The 16,035-nt window shown below is 38.2% G+C and overlaps 1 protein-coding gene across 5 annotated transcripts in view; it reads right to left on the bottom strand.

The window, feature by feature from the left end:
* The window catches only part of RASAL2 (RAS protein activator like 2), a 387,616-nt gene that overhangs the window by 19,608 nt on the left and 351,973 nt on the right, over nucleotides 1-16,035 (bottom strand). For 4 of the 5 annotated variants that reach the window (XM_060034530.2, XM_060034515.1, XM_060034500.1 and 1 more), the window contains exons 9-14: nucleotides 15,781-15,925; nucleotides 9,310-9,454; nucleotides 8,425-8,661; nucleotides 6,259-6,460; nucleotides 3,787-3,986; nucleotides 2,150-3,011 (exon numbers count right to left, since the gene is read on the bottom strand). In XM_060034530.2, the coding sequence (XP_059890513.1) occupies nucleotides 2,150-3,011; nucleotides 3,787-3,986; nucleotides 6,259-6,460; nucleotides 8,425-8,661; nucleotides 9,310-9,454; nucleotides 15,781-15,925 (1,791 nt within the window). The remainder of the gene's footprint in view (nucleotides 1-2,149; nucleotides 3,012-3,786; nucleotides 3,987-6,258; nucleotides 6,461-8,424; nucleotides 8,662-9,309; nucleotides 9,455-15,780; nucleotides 15,926-16,035) is intronic. The other variant, XM_060034522.1, reaches the window with a different exon arrangement.

Genomic DNA, 16,035 nt, shown 5'->3' with positions numbered 1-16,035 from the left:
AGGGCTGAATATGTAAAGCTGTGCTGTGGCTATGCCTCACTTCATGCCAACATAACATAGACATTCCCAAGCTCATTAATGGCTATGGCTCAAAAGTATTTTAATTGGTTGTCTGAAGACCATATATGCATTTCCTACCTCCCATCTATTCAAACAGCTTTCTATTCACGCACAGAAACACGTAGTGCTTATATGATAGGTGTTATTGTTTTCCTACAGCACAGATATTATAAATGACAATTCATTTCCGATGATCACACAAAAGGCTATTTAATTTACAATATCTATTAACAGTCAGTCTGAGTCACGGGTCCTGGGAATTGAGGACAACATGATACAGGAGGGAAGGGTAAGCATTCTTCTTTTCTCTCCAGGGCTGGGACTAAATCCACCTTTGAAAAGTAGGCAGAGGGCCCACCCTGTGCCCTGTCTTGCCCCTCTCTGCCAATCTGATATTCTTCTCTACTCCTTATCTCATCCTCAGGGCCTTCAAGCTGCACTAAACCCCCACGTAGACATCTGCCTCCACACAGTACTGCATCTCTGAAATTACTTATCTTTCTTTTCTCCTCTCAGTCAACAATTTAATTCTCTGAAAGGGGTTGATCTCAACTAGAAGCTAGCATAAAATCAAAGTATGGAAACTAATTCACAATAAGATGGGAGAGACTGATAGCCTCCTAACGTAAATTAAATGTACATATATGACATATATATAAAAGATATATATATAAAAGCATTTTCATTTAAAGCAAAGGAAAAAATTATATAATATAATCATTATGTAAATTAATAGAGTATAATCTTTTTTCCTTTTCTTTAAATTAAAATGTGTATTAAATCAAATGAATTGGTGAAATTTGGGGAAATATAACAAAATAAAAATGAAAAATTTAAGACTGAAGAAAAAGTTTATTTCTCAGGAAAGAACTGACCAACTAGGAGGTTTTGCCCAGGAAGTTGCCTACCAGAATCAGCTTAAGTTTTCATCCCTTCTTCTACTTCTTTATCTAAGGATTCTGTAAATGTTCTAATTTTTTTTTTAAACAATAATTATCAAAGTAGAGGCAAGGGCTCTGACCACAGCAGAGTGGTGGCAGAAGCAGCCCAATCAGTAAATGCCTACCTATAAAAACGCAAATATACTAAAGAGATACATTGGGGGTCTCACTGCAGTCTCCTCTGACCAGTGATTCTGCTGACAAAAGGATTTGTCATAGAACTCTTCTAATCACAAAGCTCCCTAATACAAATAAAGTAGGATTAGGTTTCAAAAAAACTTCAACAAAGCTTTTTTTAGGAGAAAAATCTTTTTTAGATGAAAGTAAGATATGTATATATATGCATTTATAAGGTTCTTAGTTTATTTCAAGAGCAAATATGGATTGGTGCCTCAAAATGTAATCTGTAAAGAAGAGATGATAAAATTCTTAAGGAACATTTTTATTTGTGAAGAAAAAAGTTTGATCATCTTATATTAAATTTAGGTGAGACATGAGCTGGGCTTGTCCATGTAAATAGAAATATAAGAGATTTTCATAAATGTTTAGAGAATACTTGTCAACCACCTGTGTTTCTATCTTTTTACCTCTCTTCTTTACCTTGCTTCTATAGGTGCTCAGTTGTTTATTTTTCTAGCCATTTCCAGGAAAGGGCACACGGGGACTTACTACTTCCAGAGGGAGTTGGGGGATGGAGTAGAGAGCAGTTACGTTAAACTCTTGGCTGAAAGTGCAAAACTTTATTCTGGAAACTTAAGAAAAAAAATTAAGGAGGATTAATGTCCAGATTCCCAAAATATATCCTAGTTGATCTGGCCTGCAGATTCACAGCTTAAGTGTCTAATTATTACTCAACCTCACAGATTGTTCTCAGTGCTGAGATCACAGCTCTGCTGCTTGAAGAGACAGAAAGGCCCCTGGAGTGGTTGTTACAGTCTCCTAAGAGTAATGAGGCAAGCTACATTCTGCTGCCTCATCTAGCCAGAAGCCTCCCAAACTTTTCATTTCCTCTTCCATTAAAAGGTTGCAAAAAATAGTTTTAAGTGGAAGCCCTGCTAGCAATTGGATTTCTCAATGATTTATATATAAAGAACCGAGGAAACAGTTGGACCAAGTACCTGGCAGCCCCCTCCAGCACTCACCCCTACCTGCTGTGTCTGCTGTCTCTGGATCGCTCTCACTTTGGGAACAGGGCTCTCTCTGGAGGAAGAGGACTGCTGCCGGGACCGGCTCCCATTTTGCACAGGTTCGGCCACCAGAGCTGCAGATGCCAGTGACATGCTCCCGGTGCTACGTAGGGAAGCACTGTGTGGCAGGGATGGTGGGGCTTTGGCTCGGGCACCTAGCCCAGCCTGGTCCATTTTTCGGATCTGGGCCTGCCCCGTGCTATTCTGCCGTGGCAGAGCAAGAGGTATGTGTCTGTCCGACACAGTGTGCCGCCTGGAGAAGTCCTCACTCTGAGTGCTACGTTTAGTGAAATCTTCCATGCTGCTATTGCTGGGTCCACTGAGTTTGAAGTCTTCACTGTTACTTTGGCTCCTGGAACTGGCAGTGCTTAGGTTCTCCAAACTGGAATCCACAGAGGCCTTTGGCATTGCTGGAATTGGGTTATTGAGGTGATAGACAGGGTTCTGGAATGACAAGGGCTGGAGGCTGCCTGGCTGGTTCAAGGCTGGGTGCAGGGGCCTTCGCACTTGGGGTGCGCTCTGGGGAGTGCTCTGGGTTTCCCGAAGTTGTTTGATGCTGGCCACCTGGGTTATGGAAAGCTGGCTTCCAGTCAGGCGCATTGGCATGTCAAGCATGACAGACGCATGCTCCACTTGGGCGGCATGAGTGTCCTGAAGGTCCATGAGGGAGATGCTCCGGCCATTAGGAAGGCTATTTTCCTTTTCATCCTTTTCAGAGTAAGTCATGCTCTGGGAGGAGGCTTGCTGAACCAGCAATAACGTTTTCCCTCTGAAATAGCTATCTGTGTTGTCCTGGCTTGGAGATTTTAGTTTATGCAAATCACTGTGGAAAAAGAAAGGACCCTTAATTACTCCTGAGGCAAATTCAACGGAGTTAAGATTCCTCAACTCAAGCACATGAACTCTTCAGAAGGCTCAGAGGTCTGGTGTGGAGACTTACATTGGTTTCTAAACACAGATTTCATCATCACAATTCTTAGGATAAGATCCAACATTTTTAGTTTTTCTTCAAAGGCGGAGAATAACACTGTATAGACCACTCCATCCCTGTCTTAGATTTTTACTAGAATTCCAATAATTGCCTAGTTAGGTTTTACACCTCCCAAGGTATTCCAATTCATAGTTAATTGGTTCTGTCTAAACCTTCGAGAAGCCCTGAGTACACAACCAAAGGGTCCCTACTAAAGACACAAGTCTTGCCAATATAGAAAACAAAGTCTAAGCATCAACACTGTATCTACCTGTTCAGCTGACACAGCCAGCTCTAAAATATTTTTCACTGAGGTTCTCAGATTTTTGAGCGCTACAACACCTGAAAATATCAATTTCATAGAGCTCTTAGTCTTCCATTAAGCAGGACATAGGTTCTTTTTATAAGTTTGTTGAATATAACTCTACAATATCATTCTAGAAAATAAGTATCCTAGATCATGTGTATTATTATGACAAACAATTGGATTTATCTCAGAAGATTCTTTCCAACTGCTCATCATTTTAAAGTTGTAAATTCAACAAGTAAGTTAAATAGATTTTTCCCAAATCTCTACATATTATCTCCCTCTGAGATAAGTAGTTCCAATTCTCTCTGAAATTCATACCTGTCAGTAGGGTCTTCAAAAATTTTCTGCAGCCCAGAGGAGAGGCTTCCACTGACATTTGGACTGGAGTTATGCTCAGTGAAGCGTCTCAGTTGCTGTTGTATTGGTGTAGGATTAGTCAGAGATTTGGTAATATCAGCAAGAACACGAGGGAGAGGTCCCAATTTTGCCACGGTCGCCTGTAGGAAGGAATTTTCACCCTAATTGGATAATAAGCATTGCGATATCCACCACAGATTGTTTTTGGGACAACGATGCCCATTGATGGAGGGGTGGAGGTTGGAGGGAAGGGTAGGTGTTTGCATATGGGAGTGGCAGGTTCATAATGCATTGTTATGGAGCAGCAGAACCATGGCGTCGAGATGAATGGAGGAGGCGAAACAAGATGCAGCAGACATTGAGGAAAGAAAGGAAATAGAAATTAGGATTATGCAAATAAAAATTAAAAGACATGCTCAAAACAACCAAACTATTGCCATTCCAACTAAAATAGACATGCAAAGCAAACTAAATCTTTGGGAGGCTGGTAGATCAAGGTGGGGGAGGGTAGGGGAAGAACCAAACACCTTCTAACCAAAAAGAACTTTAAGACCAGAGGATTGGCTAGTGTGATGAAACTTCCAAAGAAAAGGGATCATGTGAGGAAAGAAATGCATGCCGACATACAAGAAGGTGTTGCATTCAGGGGTCCAGAGCACTGCAGGGCACACAGTTGATATTGCCATCCACTAGCCATTTAATCTTGGGAACCCTGACCTACTGCCAGCTGAGTTTGCATCAGCAAGACAATTTTTTAAAAAAAATTTAAACAGCAAAGTTATGACACATCTATGAGATGTGTCTAGATAGATGTACTGCTGGTTCCCAGGACCAAACAGAAATTAAAAAGGAGAACGTGTGTTTACACAGCAAAGCCTGTTAAAAAGACCTTGACCCTGAATAAACCAGGTTGATTTCAGAAGATAACTGTATCTGCATCCCACTGATGCAGTTATTCAGTGAAGAATAACTTTTTATGATTTGCTTTATCCACCTCAATCATTTTTTTCTTTGGGAAATTCTCATTCTCATGGGGTCTTATGGGAACCTTCATCCATGAGGCAGTTTTACATGGCTGCCTCCGGGTTTTCGTTGTCTTCTCAACAGACTCTTCTACCCTGCTCAAATGAGTACAGTGCCATCTGAAGAATGTCTTTACTTGCTTGACTCTCTTGAGCCATGATTCATATCCAAGGAATTTACCCTCGGCATAGCTGCAACTTAAAATCTAGCTAGCATTTCTAAAAGTTAAGAAGGGGTCCTTGAGAATAAGAAACAGGTTATTATTTTACAAATGTTTTGGGCACCAGTGGACACCCTACCATTTATATTTCCTCAGGAAGGTGGTCTTTGTTAATAGGTTTTACTCCCCTCTCCCTCATTTTATTGGTGCAATGTTTTTAAAGATAATTGGGGGTGGTGGTGGTGGTGGGATGAATTGGGAGATTGGGATTGACATATATACACTAACATGTATAAAATAGATAACTAATAAGAACCTGCTGTATTAAAAAATAAAATAAAATTCAAAAAATAAAAAATGTTCTGACTCAAAAAAAATAAAGATAATAGGAAAATGGAGGAAAACAAATAAACAAATTCTTATCACAGAAAAATAACTTTGTTTTTTGAAGTTATTCTAACATACCACCACAGATATTTATAAAGTAGCTGTAGCAAACAAAAACATCAATAAATACTTATTGTGATAAACCTAGCCAGAGTCTGTTAGACTGTTTTCCATAACAAATTCTATTCCTCTTTGCAAAATTCGAGAAGGAAGAAAATGATTGGCATGGTATATATTTAGTTATTAATATGGTATACAAAAAAATTCTTAGCTTATAGTCAGAAAATAAATGATTAAAAATGATAATTGTTTTCTCTATTCTTAATTCACATCTACAGATGAAAAGAAAACATCAGGATTTTCAGATCCCACATAACTCTATAGGTACTAATAGTTACATTAAACCCTCTGACTTGCATGATAAAAATAAATCTCATGGTAAGTTACTTAAACGTGATAGTCTCAGTATTTTTCTAAGTCCACACTTCCATTAGAAATTACTACATGAAGTTTCTTCTCACTCTACTATACATGAATAAGGCTTCATACAACAATATTTGATATTAGTTTCTAGGCAAATACACAAACATATTTGTTTATAGAAATATATACTCCATTAATTCAGGTAAACTACTTAAAAATATATGTTAATAATTTTGTGGCTTATTAGAATTTCCTGGTTTGTAGGGCACATATTTTACTCAGAAATCAAAACTATTTCCTCCCAGACTTCTAGGGCAAAAGGTTGCTTTCAACAAGCAGAAAGCATGAATGTGATTACTCTGTAGATATTCTCCAGAATCCAGGTGTTACATTAGGGTTCTCTACCTCCCATCTCCTGTTACCCTTCCCGCCTACTTTACCTTATCAAGTTGGGAAACTACTTCCCACAGTAAGGAATGCAAAACTGAAAGCTCTCGGCCCAGATCAATGTAACCATCAAAGCCTGGGGTGTTTGAGATGGTGTCCGGATTAGAGATCTCCAAAAGAAAGCGCTTCATTCCACCCCATTCGTGTTCTAAAAAATCATTCATGAATGCCATGTATTCCTCTTTGTTACCAAATCTGAAGTAGAGGGAGAGAAAATGAGAAAGAACATATTCAGGAAAAGAGATGTGATCATTTTGAATTGACTTTACACAGACCTATACATTTTTTTTTTTAATTTTGGGGAGGTGACTAATTTGTTTATTATCTATAAGTGATAAATACTAAAACATACTTTCTTAATATTATATTAATAGTCAAAAACTTTGAATAGCTTTCTATTCTCTATAGGGTAAAGACAAAATCCTTTTTTCCTGGTATTTAAAGCCATTGTAAACATTCATTATCAGTATAAACCTTCAATATTGCTAGCTTCTTCAAAGTCCCCCAAATACATTATACTCTTTTTCTTCTCCAAGCCTTTGCTCATGCTATTTATTTCTACTAGAGAACTTCCTCTCTTCTTTGCCTATCTAGGTTCTACCTATCTTCCAGGCCTAGTTTAAGTCCATAAAACATGTTCCAAAATAAACTAGAAACAATTTTTACAAGAATTAGCTCAAATATGGGTAAACATGTATATTTCTGTGTTAGCATATATATAGAGCACACAAAGTTAAAATAGTGCACTTCTAAAAAGCCACATGCTACAAAACAATGTATCTCATTGAAGTTCTAATCTTTTCCTTCAATACATTGCTACTAGAAACTTGTACTTAAGCTTCAATACTGAGTAAATCTGGGATCGATTTTGCCAGTGTGAATTGCTTCTCAGTGATTTCTTAAAATTGTTTTCTATAAATTATAAAAATTATACAAACTTAAGAAAAAATGGAAAACAATGAAAAGTGGAAGGAAAAAAGGGTAGGTGTACCCATTCCACCACCCAAACATCTGCTATTTACAGTTCAGTGCATTTCTTCTCCAACTGCTTTCTCCTAACGTCTCTTGAAAAAGTTGAAAGCTACAGAAAAGTTCAAAGAATATACAACGTACACCCATATGCCATTCACCTATATTAACCAACTGTTCCCATTTTGCCGTTTGTTTTCACTCTCTTCTCTTTTTTTGATTGAACCATTTTAAACTAAGTTGCAGACACAGCCTCTAAGTACATTAGCACTTATTTCTCCAGAATAAGGAAAACCGCTTCCATAAACCAATGCTACTGTCACTAAAACTTTTAAAAGACATTATTTATAAATTATCTCATATGTAGTTCATATTTAAATTTTACCAATTGTCCCCAAAATGATTTTTATAAATGTTTGTTCCAGTTCAGATCCAATTAAGATTCAAGCAATGCATTGTCTCTTTTAATCTAGAACAGTCCTCCCTCCATCTTTTCCATTTTTCATGATATTGACTTTTTGAAGGGGCCAGGCCACTTGTCTTAGATAATGTAACCATAGAATTTTGACTGATTGCTCTTCCCAATGTTCCTATACTTAGGTTTTTGTGTTTTCATATTGTTGGGATAAAAGTATACGCACCATTTGGTATCCTATCTTTTTTTTTTTGGCTGGAGTTTTTTTTTTTTTTTGCGATACGCGGGTCTCTCACTGTTGTGGCCTCTCCCGTTGCGGAGCACAGGCTCCGGACGCGCAGGCCCAGCGGCCATGGCTCACGGGCCCAGCCACTCCGCGGCATGTGGGATCTTCCCAGACCGGGGCACGAACCCGCGTCCCCCGCATCGGCAGGCGGACTCTCAACCACTGCGCCACCAGGGAAGCCCTTGGCTGGAGTTTTTAATAAAACTTTTCATTTAATATAATTATATCTGTATCATTTTGCATATTATTGGTTCTTTGTAAACACAACTTGCAGTGGCTGCAAATATTCCACTGAACGCACAGACTACTTAACCATTCCTCTATAAAGTGAATATTCAAATTGATTACAATTTTTTTGCTATTTTTAATAATACCACAATAAAAATCATGTAACATGAGTTACGAGGCACCCCACGCTCATCCAAAGGTTAGGCCTCATGTACTTTTTAAATAATGTTGTTAAAAAGTGGTTATGGTAGTGACACCTACTTGGCAAAGTTGGCCAGGTTCTGGATGACCTTGGCAATGAGAGTTAGAGTCCGAGATGTGCGGTCATCAGGATATTCCTGCATGAGGTTGAAGAGACTGGGAGACATGATGGCCGGGCACAGAAAACGGAGAAACAACGAGGCACTGATGAGCCGCTCGCTGATGTCTTGCTTGCTGCGGTTCAGGCACTGCTGCTTCCAGGATGCAAACACTTCTTTCAACTCACGAGGGAAAACACTGGGGAAGGAAGAAGGACCAAATATAAAAGTACTAGAACCCAAGGAAGCACAGGTGATCCCACTCTGGCCCAACAGAGCCAGGCTATGAGGAGGGCCTAATAGAGAGAGCTTCTGTCTGATTCATGCCTGAGAAGTGGTGGAAAATTCATAGACGTCCAGATGGAGACCAGAAACCCAAAGCTACAAAACTCAGGAATTAGTGTAAACTTAGGTTTGCAAAGTGGGAAAATGGCATGAGGCTCCTGACTAAACCATTTAGTTTACTACAGCTCATCATAATCTCTCTAAAGACTGTTCATCAAAAAGCTTCCAAAATCTCACCAATTGCTGGGGTTAGAATAATGATCAAAAATCATTAACACATTTGTTTGACACTAGTAAATATGTTTAAAAGTCCTCAAAATACTTTTGGTATTCGACAATGTGGTGCTAATATTCTGGGGAAATATTATATTTATGTGGATAGTTCAGAGCAACTTCTGCTTACAAGAGAGATTTAGATTTTAGACAAAAGTGTATTAGGGAAACTTTCAATTTTTCCCATAAGTCCTTCCTTTGGTTGGGAAATAACAGTTAACACTGTGATAACTCATATTGAAAAACTGAAGTTCCAATAGCAGGGAGTGAAGCACCGACAGCAGCTCACCAGTAAGAGTTGATGATCTTGCAGAAAGCCAGCTCACAGCACATTTTCAGGTTGCTCTGATGGTCTATCAGTTCACTAGATGAACATTTGCTGGGATCCACTTCACAGTTTTCATCTGACTCATACAAAGCTTTGATGAACTCCCCTATTTCGAGAGAGAAGATGACGGACAGTATAACTATAAATAGTGTCTTCCTGAAGAGAATAAAAGAATGTAGGATTTCTGTACTAAAATGTGTAATGGGGAATTCGTTCTGATGCCTGACATGGAGGGCACAAAACACTGTTCACGAAGGGTTATTGCTCTGGAACCCAAGAGATACCACCTCCTATACGTCATGTTTATTTTCCTTACTCTGGAAGTGGAAAAACAGCACTCATTAACATCATCATCATGGTATTTACAAAAAGAATAATGAAACTACTTTAAAAAATGCTACAACTTTAAATCTTTTATCTGAAATCACAAATATATTTAAATAGCAGGAAATCATTACTTATTATAAAGCCTCTTTACCTTATGAATAATGTTGTTACTATTTTAGAAGAATAAATAACCCAAGTTTGAATGATTAGCTTACCTATGCTTTTAACTGCTAATACTGGTGCAAACACAGATTCAAGTAAGGGTCTCTAGGCTTACCTCTCCTAATGGGGATAGTCATTCAACATAGCACATAGCAGAGCATCTCTTTATATAATTTGGATCTTTTTCCAAATAAATTTAGCTTAGACGCCCTGTTCATATATCTTAGCCTCTATAGAGATATGCCCAGTATTTCCTGAAAGAGCAAATCCTTACCTTACCTGTTTATCACCTGTTTATCCTCCACCATGCACTATACCATGTATTTGTTCTGTTCTATGTTTCACACTGTTTTGTGCTTATTTGTTCACACGCCTGTCTCATCTTTAGGATGAATACCATTGAAGGTCAGGGACTGGGTTCTATTCATGTTCAAATCCCAAGCCTATTAAATAGCTTCCAAAGCATTGCAGGGGCTCAATAAATATTTGTTAGAGATGGTAGTATGTTTTTATTTTTTGTTTTTTATAGGTCTTTATGACAGAGGAGTAGAACTTTCACAGCTCCTTTCAAATCTGCTTATATTAACTGAAGTTCAGGCTAGTTATTAATAGATTTCATGAAAGTGAACAGTAATTCCTATAAAAAATTAAGTGGCAGCAGCAATATCAAAGAGCATTTTCTATCAAAATGGTTAGTACTAGGATAAATGAAAGATTTAAAAAATAGCTGTGATACAGGAATGGGAACTGATTATTTGGAAGAACAATGCTTGGAGAAGAGGAATCTAAGTGATGCACAGAAAAGAAAGTGGTGCAGAGAAAAAGTAAAGGCTTTGGAGTCAGAAAGATCTAGGGTCAAACCCTGGACCCATCACTTAACCAACTGTGGGGCCATGAGAAGTCACTTAACTAGTCTGAGTTTTGGGTGCTTTATTTGGAAAATAGCATTAATCACTCCAACCCTCTAGAGCTATGGTGAGGATCTGAAAATAGTGCATGAAAAGAAAAGTGTCTGATATGGTGCCTGGTACTTAGTAGGGGCTCCATATAATAAGTATTGTTATGTACAAACCTTGTAAATTTAGAATAACTTTTCATAGAGTGAAATAATCAAAACTGGTAAAAGCCTTTTAAAAATGTTTACCAACTCTCACAGGATTTCTATTGAACATGTTCTCAACATCACCTATGCTATGTGCTCCCACAGAATTTACCTCATTTAAAGAGTACCTGAATTTAAAAATAAGTCATCAATGTCAAATACTTCATGTAAAAATCAATCCACCTCTAAATTTATATCATTAATATTCAGCTTATACCTAGGTGAGTTATACCTATTCCAGGAGACAATAACTAATATTAATAAATAACTTGTGAATTTTGAGAGTATTTTTCTTTTATTCTTCAAGAAAAGAACCAAATAAACAACTCAAGGGTCCAGAAGTAAATTAATTGTCTAAAGTTTTTTATTTTTACCTGATTATGATATATTTAAAATCCTCCAAACTTGAGAAAATTCTTTTCACTTTTGAAACTGTAACCTGGGACTTTCCTGGTGGCGCAGTGGCTAAGAATCCACCTGCCAATGCAGGAGACACAGGTTTGAGCCCTGGTCCGGGAAGATCCCACATGCGTGGAGCAACTAAGCCTGTGTGCCACAGCTACTGAGCCTACACTCTAGATCCTGAAAGCCACAACTACTGAGCCCGTGCGCCTAGAGCCCATGCTTCGCAACAAGAGAAGCCACCACAATGAAAAGCCCGCGTGCCGCAACGAAGAGTAGCCCCCCACCCCCGACTCGCCGCAAGCACAGCAATGAAGACCCAACGCAGCCAAAAATAAATAAATTAAAAAAAAAAGAACTGTAACCTATGTCTGATAGTGTGGAAAGTACCACATTGAAAGGTGAACTTTTATAGATCTGCACCTAGAAGCTGTTTAGCCGATCACAACTTACTGAGACAGATTTAATGATCCCTTCATGTCTGCTCTCCTGCCTTTAAAACAAGAGATCAAGGACAAAGAGGATGGGTGTTCAATATGTTGTTTAAATTTGAGTTTGTGCCTAGAATGTTCTATGGTGTGTTTCATTAACTCATTATTATCTAGCATCCAAATTTCACGTATAGAAATAAGCCACTAGGTACGGACATACTATTGCTAAAAGGAAATTTGCCTCTGCCACCAGTGGTGGAAATTAGGCCTTTTTAGAGGCCCTCTAATTTAGAGGCCTTCTATATGTCACAGAAGATGGTGTTTCCTGTTGATCAGATGCATCAACATGCAAACTGATTTCAATGAGAAAGGTAAAAGGGGTTAACAGATGAAAGACTTAATTTAAGTCTAACTGAGGCAGAGTCTGTAAATAGTAATGCTTTTAATCAAGATAAATGAAGACTGGCTAAAAGGCAGGTAGATATTGTTTAATATGACTGGCAACTTTTAACTCAATTTTCTCTGAGAATTCTTCAGGTAGTCTGCAAATAACATCTATTTTTTTTTTTTTGCCCAAAGTGTACGAAATACAACAAAACTTTAATTATTCAGAGTGCTCAGCTGTACTTATTAATTTGATTTTTTGGTTCACTGAGACTTCACTGTGAAGCCTTCTAATTTAAAACTTCTGATAGGGACTTCCCTGGTGGTGAAGTGGTTAAGAATCCACCTGCCAATGCAGGGGACATGGGTTTGAGCCCTGGCCCGGGAAGATCCCACATGCCGCGGAGCAACTAAGCCCGTGCGCCACAACTGCTGAGCCTGCGCTCTAGAGTCTCCAAGCCACAACTACTGAGCCCTCATTCCACAACTACTGAAGCCCATGTGCCTAGAGCCCGTGCTCTGCAACAAGAGAAGCCACCGCAATGAGAAGCCCGCGTACCACAACGAAGACCCAGTGCAGCCAAAAATAAATAAATAAAATAAATTTATATATATAAAAAAAAGGCTAACTAGAAATATGGGGAGTTCGATGGGGAGAAGACAGTAGAATCTCTTTCCTGAAGAAGCTTACCAATTAATTTTGTTTGTGCTCTTGGAAGCAGTAGCCATTTTCACCACCCTGGTCCTTGCTTTTGGGTTACAAATATAATAGAGATCTTTGTGGGGTTACTTGAATTTCTTCCCCTGCTCACTGAATCAATTTTCAGGTCTCATTGAGCCAATCAGCTATTTAACTATTAACTGTTCTAGGACAGTTAATAATTAACTGTAATGATTAACAAAGGACTTGTCTCTCCTTTTCACTTCAGGAATTATTTCATTTGGGAAGCCTATTTAGCACACTGATGGTAGAATATGAATATCGGATTTTTAAGAAGTAGATGGTCAACAAATATCTACACCTTTATCTCCCCAGAATAGAGAATACTGTTTGAGATGCATCATCATTGCTTTTTATAAGGCAGTGCAAATCATTAGAGCAAACCACGATATGTAATTTATATGACTGTACAAGCTTTTTATGTGAAACTCTGATTCTGTACCTTTCCTAATGTCAATGAAAATCCATTTTCACTAGTCTTCTTTTAAATTCCTATTAGATCTTAAACTAAAGCACACGACTTAGAGAAAAGAAATAAATATGAAGATAGGAAGCAGGAGAAGAAAAAATGTACTTCTCCAAAGTAGGAATTAACTGCTACTACAGTGAGTCCAGCATAGGTAAACACAACGGTCCTGTTTCTTGAGCAGTCATTCACTTTTTAGCCTGTGCAACCTGGCTCCTGTGCTCCTGAGAGCAGTCCCAGCCATCACGAGTCATCAAAATGCAATAGCCGTGTTTTCTTTTTAATCTTTACTTTCCTCAATCTCTGACTCTATTGATACTTTTTTCCTCTTGGTGTCTAAGACACAGTATTTTCCTTCTTTTTTTTGCACGTGTGCATGCATGCTTCCTCTCTCTTTGACCACTTCCCTGATTCTTCTGCTTCCTTCTACACCATAAACCAGGTGCACTGTTAGAGCTGTCTTTGGCTCTATCCTCTTCCTGCTCCTGTAATCTTGTAGTTTCATTGATTCCCTCCACATGGGTAACTTAGTCCTAAATTTTCACCAGCCAGCTAGACAGATGTCTTGGGATTTCCTACCTAGAACCCCTGGGATTTTCTACTTGAACTTCAAGTTGAATACATGTGAAGTGAAAATATCATTTCTCATTCTTTCAAGCCTACTACTTTTATGTTCTCATTCTGTTAAGAATCTCATCATCCTTCTTGTCACTCAGGAAGGCCCCAAATTCACTGTAATATTTGATCTCCTCCTCCACCACGCCCTGCCCCATTCTCACAAACTGAAAAGTTGCCAAGTCCTATTAGCTCAACTTCTTTAATATTTCTTAGATCCAACTTTTCTCTTACTCTTGGCGATTACCTCATTCACAGTCTTGTTATTTCTTGCCTTCCTTATTATAATGGCTTCTTAACTGCTCTCTGCGTTCAGCTGCTTTCTTCACCAACCCATTTAAATCACTCTGTTAAACTGATTCTATTAAAAACACCCTGCTCAAAACTTCCAGTCGTTCACCAGTGATTACTGTAAAATCTACACTCCTCAGCCAGGCAGTCAAGGCACTCAACTAATTGGTTCTAGTTATTTGTCTAATCATTTTTGTTGTTGTTGACTTGTCTTTTTCACTTTATTTTCCAGCTAATTGGCTATATTCCAAACATGCCTGGTTCTCTGGTACCTCGATACCTTTTTGTTCATGAGGTTCTTTCCCCTATGTTAATCCCTGCCATTTCCCTTGTCCAATCTCTGCTTTTATAAACCTTGCTAAACTTCGAGCTACACACACACATCATAAATGTCACAAGGGAAATTTTATAATTCCATCAGGTATAATCAATTTCTTTAATTATTTGAAAAGGCACAGGATTCTCTTTCTCTTTTTGGTTATAGGGATATCCTTATCTTTCTTATCTATCTATATTGTAAGCTCTCTAAGGGCAAACATTTATCCATTCATTCATACCTTATTGTCTATTCTTGATAGTCTCATGTGACTGCTGAGCACTTGAAATTTGGCTAGTGCAAACTGAACGTGTAATAAATATAAAATGCACACAATTTCAAGAGTTAGGATAAAAAAGTAAAATACTTCATTAATAATTCTTATATTGATAACATATTAAATAATATTTGGATATACTGGGTTAAATAAAATGTTATCAAAATTAAATTTACCTGTTTCTTTTTACCGTTTTTACACTGTGACTGCTAGAAAATTTAAATTACTCACATGTGACTCACATTATGTTTCTTTAGGATGGTGCTGCTCTACATTCTATATGAAGTACTGGGGATATGGGGATAAAAAAAATGACACTGTTCTTCAAGGAACTCATGTCTGCTTTATCAGAATGTATATCAAAGTGTCGAGCACAGTGCCTTACTCCAGTGGTTAACACCTGAATTTCACGACCAAATATGGAGCTGCAAGTGGGTGGCCTAGTCATTAAGAACTACTGATTGGACAAAGATTAGTTGTGAAAAATTCTGTAGGTCTGGAAGGCAGAAATTGGGAGTTATGGGAATTGGAAGGAGTTTCTCCATTTTTGATGCATAATAACAAATGCTAACACTTTCAAGACTTAGGTAATGTATTTATATCATGATATAAATACCCAACACTTTGGGGAAGACAAGTCAACTAGAAATGACATCTCATTACTAACATTACTGTGTCTCTCAGAATCTCAGGGACTTGAGGGCATGGGGGTAGCTGCCTATGCTGATGAACTTTCTCTTTCGGTACATAGTGTAAGAAATCAATCTGCTGTTCCTCCCCTGCTGAGTATTGCAGAGACTTCTTACAGCTGAAACTCCAACTTTCACACTTTAATCAGCTAGAACCAGATAACATGCAGAATTTGAGTTCCATTTGGTTGTTTCATGAGGGTCTAAAAATCAAAAGGGAAAGAAAACAGATGTTTTTCTTCTCCATACCCAATGCATCATGAAGATACTGTTGTCCCACCAACTTGAGGTATTCCTCAATGGATTTGGTGGCAATGGTGTTCTCTCTGAAGATCAAGACATCATGCTCTCCACAACGATCCACCTCAGACATCACCAAGTCAGTCAGAAAATCCTGGTAGAATAATGTTCAGTTAGGCAGAAAGCAACTGAATAAATAATATACATTAGGAGAGACTGATGAAATATCAAACATCCTGGGAATGCTGCTTTAAAACTAAAGCT

The sequence above is a fragment of the Delphinus delphis genome, chromosome 1 (genome assembly GCF_949987515.2).
Source record: "Delphinus delphis chromosome 1, mDelDel1.2, whole genome shotgun sequence".
Lineage (NCBI taxonomy): Eukaryota > Metazoa > Chordata > Mammalia > Artiodactyla > Delphinidae > Delphinus > Delphinus delphis.
This window is presented reverse-complemented; position numbering and strand designations above follow the sequence as displayed.